At 44.3% G+C, this 5,190-nt stretch overlaps 1 protein-coding gene across 2 annotated transcripts; it reads right to left on the bottom strand.

Moving 5' to 3' along the window:
• Positions 1-682: 682 nt before the first annotated feature.
• LOC110027659 (polygalacturonase 1 beta-like protein 3) lies at positions 683-3,892 on the bottom strand. 2 transcript variants are annotated; one of them, XM_020729173.1, is made up of 2 exons: positions 2,075-3,892; positions 683-2,015 (listed from the first exon to the last, which is right to left on the bottom strand). In XM_020729173.1, exons 1-2 carry the CDS (start codon positions 3,823-3,825, stop codon positions 908-910), a joined length of 2,859 nt encoding a protein of 952 aa, XP_020584832.1. In that variant the 5' UTR covers positions 3,826-3,892; the 3' UTR covers positions 683-907. The 2 variants fall into 2 exon arrangements, with proteins under 2 accessions (XP_020584832.1, XP_020584831.1); XM_020729172.1 differs by having other exon boundaries at positions 683-2,019; positions 2,079-3,892.
• Between the last annotated feature and the right edge of the window lie 1,298 nt (positions 3,893-5,190).

Genomic DNA, 5,190 nt, shown 5'->3' with positions numbered 1-5,190 from the left:
AAATTATATAAATAGAAATGTGTCCAAAAGGAAGCAAAAGAAAGACAACCAAGTGACCTGAACCTAAAAGACTTTATCAGAAACGAGGCAATGAATTGTTTGAACCTATCACCACTGTGAAACTGACCCAATTGGGAGCTAATCCTTCAGATCATGTGGTTATATCAGGGACATCTGATGACCCTCACAAATTATCAGGAGGTAATATTATCAAGCCCTAACCATAAAAAATGAATATCTTTATCAAAAGGTAACTATTTATCAGATCACGATATTTTACCATCTGCCCGATATTTATTTCACAATTTGGCTGATATTCTAACATTAGTCTGCTGATAAGAATCTCTTAATAGGGATTGCAAGTCGATGACTACACCAGAGCTACCGATCAGAGAAGCTTAACCGACCGAATCAGCTCTGCCGACCCCCAAACCAATCAGGAATAGCAGACCAGTGCAATGAACATGTATAGACAACTGAATCGACCTCACCAAGTTGAGGTCTCGCAAGCCCAGTTAGGAGAGATAGAGAATGGCTGAACCCTGTAGCTACTTATGTGTATTGTTTAGAATATCATGTAACATCTTTATTAAAGTAGGGATATTAGTGTAATTTCTCCACATTATAATCTATCCTATATAAATAAGCAGAGCATTTCATGAATAAAAGGTTAATTTTTTTTCTGAGAAGGATGCTATCTAAAACATAATATTCCCAAAACAAATAAGGAAAATAATCTCTACAAATAATAACACATTAAATGGCATACACTTTAAAGGCAGAAGACTACGTACAACCCCCAAGGAAACATACATATACTTTAATAATAATTTATATAGAAACATAAATCGGAACGGTAGTCCTCCCCCTTGCCTTATTCCATCATCAACCGGTTCCCGGCTGAAAATCACGCACGGTCAGCAACGGTCCACGTCATATCCCCTTCAAAAATCCAATGGCATACCTCAATCTTCCCCGGTCCAGGCCCCAGCGCCACGAATGCCCCGTGAGTCGGACTCCAGTCTGACGTGTCAATGTGACAGATGGCAACCCCTTGATTGATCTTCTCCTTCGTATCAACGGCCAGGATCTCCGCCACATAAACGCGTACGCGCGGCACCGAGTGGCAATAATAAACCATGTAGGGGAACAGGCTCTGGTGGCAGCTCACCGACTTGGTAACTTTACCGCCGTTCACCCCCCTCACCATTCCGATAAGGATGTTCCCCTTCGACCCCTTCGTGTTCGCCGTGGATCGCACCTCGATGTCGTCGCCGAGCACGGCGACGGCGAAGTCGATCATGTCCTCAGCCGATGCTGCACAGCGCTTCGTCTCGCCGCGGCTCGGAGCGCGCTCGCAATCTGCTATAGTTGAATCCACCGCTTTACCCATGGCGGTGTCTGGCAAGATGTGGAAGATTCCGTCAACGGCGACAGCGGAGAACAGGATCTTACCGGCGACTGGCAGGTTTTGGAAGATTCCGTCGACGGCGGCGGCGGAGAACGGGATCTTACCGGCGATCGAACGCGGGAGAAACGATCGCGGCGGCATCCGGTCGCGAATATCCGGCATCGGCATCACAGTCCCCTTCTTCAAGTTTCGTTCACGAAAGAACTTCCCCGGCTCGACGAATCGTTTCGCGGCGGCTTGTTTCATTGCTGCGATCGCGGGTGAAGTCGAAGAGGAAGAGGAATTGTGATATTCTTTGAAATCAATGCCGGTTTTGGCATAGGATTTGAAGCTGGTGTTGTCGGCAAAGTATTCCTTGAATGTGATTTGATCATTTAAGGAACCCTCACCATAGCCCTTGAAGTTATCGCTGCCGGGATTAGCAGAGTTTCCGTAATTTGTGAAATCGGCTGTTCCTGCGTTGCCGCCCTTTTCATATGAGATGAAGAAATTGTCTCCCACGTTTGATTGATCACGATAGCTGTTGAATTTATCGAATCCGACGTTGGCTCCATCGCCGTACGACCGGAAATTGTTCTCCGGCACATTCCCGTTCTCTCCATACGAAGTGAATCGCCGTACGACCTAAAATTGTTCTCCGGCACATTCCCGTTCTCTCCATAGGAACTGAAGGTATCGTTTCCCCCATTCCCTTCCTCGCCGTACGACCTAAAATTGTTCTCCGGCACATTCCCGTTCTCTCCATAGGAACTGAAGGTATCGTTTCCCCCATTCCCTTCCTCGCCGTACGACCTAAAATTGTTCTCCGGCACATTCCCGTTCTCTCCATAGGAACTGAAGGTATCGTTTCCCCCATTCCCTTCCTCGCCGTACGACCTAAAATTGTTCTCCGGCACATTCCCGTTCTCTCCATAGGAACTGAAGGTATCGTTTCCCCCATTCCCTTCCTCGCCGTACGACCTAAAATTGTTCTCCGGCACATTCCCGTTCTCTCCATAGGAACTGAAGGTATCGTTTCCCCCATTCCCTTCCTCGCCGTACGACCTAAAATTGTTCTCCGGCACATTCCCGTTCTCTCCATAGGAACTGAAGGTATCGTTTCCCCCATTCCCTTCCTCGCCGTACGACCTAAAATTGTTCTCCGGCACATTCCCGTTCTCTCCATAGGAACTGAAGGTATCGTTTCCCCCATTCCCTTCCTCGCCGTACGACCTAAAATTGTTCTCCGGCACATTCCCGTTCTCTCCATAGGAACTGAAGGTATCGTTTCCCCCATTCCCTTCCTCGCCGTACGACCTAAAATTGTTCTCCGGCACATTCCCGTTCTCTCCATAGGAACTGAAGGTATCGTTTCCCCCATTCCCTTCCTCGCCGTACGACCTAAAATTGTTCTCCGGCACATTCCCGTTCTCTCCATAGGAACTGAAGGTATCGTTTCCCCCATTCCCTTCCTCGCCGTACGACCTAAAATTGTTCTCCGGCACATTCCCGTTCTCTCCATAGGAACTGAAGGTATCGTTTCCCCCATTCCCTTCCTCGCCGTACGACCTAAAATTGTTCTCCGGCACATTCCCGTTCTCTCCATAAGAAGTGAAAGTTTCGTTTACCGCATTTCCTTCCTCGCCGTAATGTGTAAACGTACTTCCGATCACATTGCTGTTATTCGCATAGGAACTGAAATCAGATGTTCCGCCATTGCCGTTCTTCCCGTAGCTATTGAACGACTGGTTGCCGACGTTCGTTCTAACGGAATACTGTGAAAAACGTCCTTCGCGGCCGGTGCCTTCTGCGGCGTAATTAGTAAATTTAAGGTCAGGTACATTGGAGAATTCATCGTAGGCAGAGAAATCATCGGTTCCGCCGGCGGTGTTTGTGCCATAAGAGGTGAAATTTGCGGTGACGACATTGCCATTGGGAGCATAAAAGGAGAACTTGTCATCGTGCCCGGCGGAGTCACGGCCGTAGCGGCGGAAGGTGTCTAGGGGTACGTTGAGGTTATCAGAGTAGTTTTTAAAGGAGGAGAGGCCGTCGGCGGAGCCAGTGCCGTAGTTGGTGAAGTTGCTGTTCTGGTAGACGCCGAAGCTGGAGTCGCGGGGGTGGGAGGAGAGGGAAGGGGTGAGGTCTGTGGGGCAGAGTAGACCTGCGGCGGAGCAGAAGGAGGTGAGATGGGAGGAAATAAGTGAAGGATCGGAGGCGGCGAGGTTGAAGAATGTGGTGGCATCGGAGGCTGAAAGAGGGGTGAGTTTGGAGAGTAGGAACGAAGGGTGAGGAAGATTGTTGGGGATTTTGCGGTTCCAATAACGGATTAAGGCTGCTTTTTCGGTGAATGGGTTTGGGGATGGGGAAGTCAAAGCGGGGGATGAAATGAGGAGGAAGAAGAAGAAGAAGAAGAGTAGGAGGAAGGGAGCGGCCATGGAAGGAAGGGGAAATGATTGCTGTGTTGGTGTGTGAGGAGAGGCGATGAATTGGCTATATATCCATATAACATATTATTGATAAGAAACAGGGAAAGTTTAATGCTGTCTCACATAATAGACCGTTTATAATGGAAATGGACTAAATCCTCGCTAAATTCTGTTTTTATTTTAATTTAAATTTAATATCCAATTGAGTTCTCATTATTATACCTCACCCAATTTTTATTCTTTTAATTTAGATAATACGATTTATAATGTACTACTCATTATTTCACATAAATAAATAAATTGTAAAATAATATTTCACGCTCAACAATTATTCCAAAAAAAAAAAAATAGAATGATAATTTTTAAATAGATTATATTGCACGTTATTTCACTTTGATATATGATTTTTTAAATAGTTTTCCGTTTTCAATTTAAAATTTTTATTAATCATTCAATTAAAATTCCAAAAATATAAATTTAATACCCTTTGAATTCCCTATAAATTCGTGCAGAAATGGTTTACAGGACAAATTACCGTTTTAAGAAAATATTTTTTTATGGCAATTTTACGTATGATTATACAGCCAATTGGGGTTGCCTAATAGACTACATTTAAATTTTATTTACATTCTGTTCTAATTTTATTTACATTTTTCACCTTTCAATGAGAAGGGATCATTGAATTTGCTATTTCTCGGCACTGCATCCCAATTTAAGTTTTGTGATGATTGCACAAGTGCTTTTTAGGATGTGGACGAGCTAAATATTTAACGCGCTCGGGGCAATTTCGTCCCGTGTCGGTAGCGGAGTCCAAAAAACCGGATGTAAGATTTTGTTTTAGGTATTAATATGTATATACCAAAAAAACTATGAGGCATGTTTGTATATTTTCTTTAATTTTAGGAAAATTTAGATACATTTCAGACTATTCTTATGTATTTATATATAAAAACACAAATTTATAGCCCGGCCAACCGAAACAGTATTACGACTGGCGGAGTCTCCCTTTCGATGAAATTTTCTAAATGGAAGGACTGCCGATTGAAAGTTTGCGATCCAATGACCACATCCTGATCAAGCAACATGATCTCTATAAGAAGACTCAACCGATCGCCACAGTCGACTGACATTCACATCTGACGGTCGATCGACATAGCTGGCTTGCCTCAAGGCTTCGGGCGATCAACCAGACACCCACTTTTATTTTCAAAACTATATAAACTTGATTCTATCATTCAGACAGTTATAGTAAGTGTTCTTTCCTTATATGCGATTGTATTAGAAGACCCCTATAAATATGAGGTCATGACATCAATAAAGTAACTTTTTTGGACCCACACACTTGCGGATTCTGACGCTTAGATTTTCCACGTA

The sequence above is a fragment of the Phalaenopsis equestris genome, unplaced genomic scaffold (assembly GCF_001263595.1).
Source record: "Phalaenopsis equestris unplaced genomic scaffold, ASM126359v1 Scaffold000434, whole genome shotgun sequence".
NCBI classification, from domain to species: domain Eukaryota; kingdom Viridiplantae; phylum Streptophyta; class Magnoliopsida; order Asparagales; family Orchidaceae; genus Phalaenopsis; species Phalaenopsis equestris.
Note: the sequence above shows the minus strand (reverse complement) of the source record. Positions and strands in the feature narration are given on the sequence as shown.

Bases quoted from the DNA above. Each gene is read 5' to 3' on its own strand.
- LOC110027659 (XM_020729173.1), bottom strand. From the start codon at position 3,825: ATGGCCGCTCCCTTCCTCCTACTCTTCTTCTTCTTCTTCTTCCTCCTC. The intron at 2,016-2,074 runs CTATGGAGAGAA...GCGATTCACTTC, and splicing joins GGAAACGATACCTTCAGTTC to GTATGGAGAGAACGGGAATG.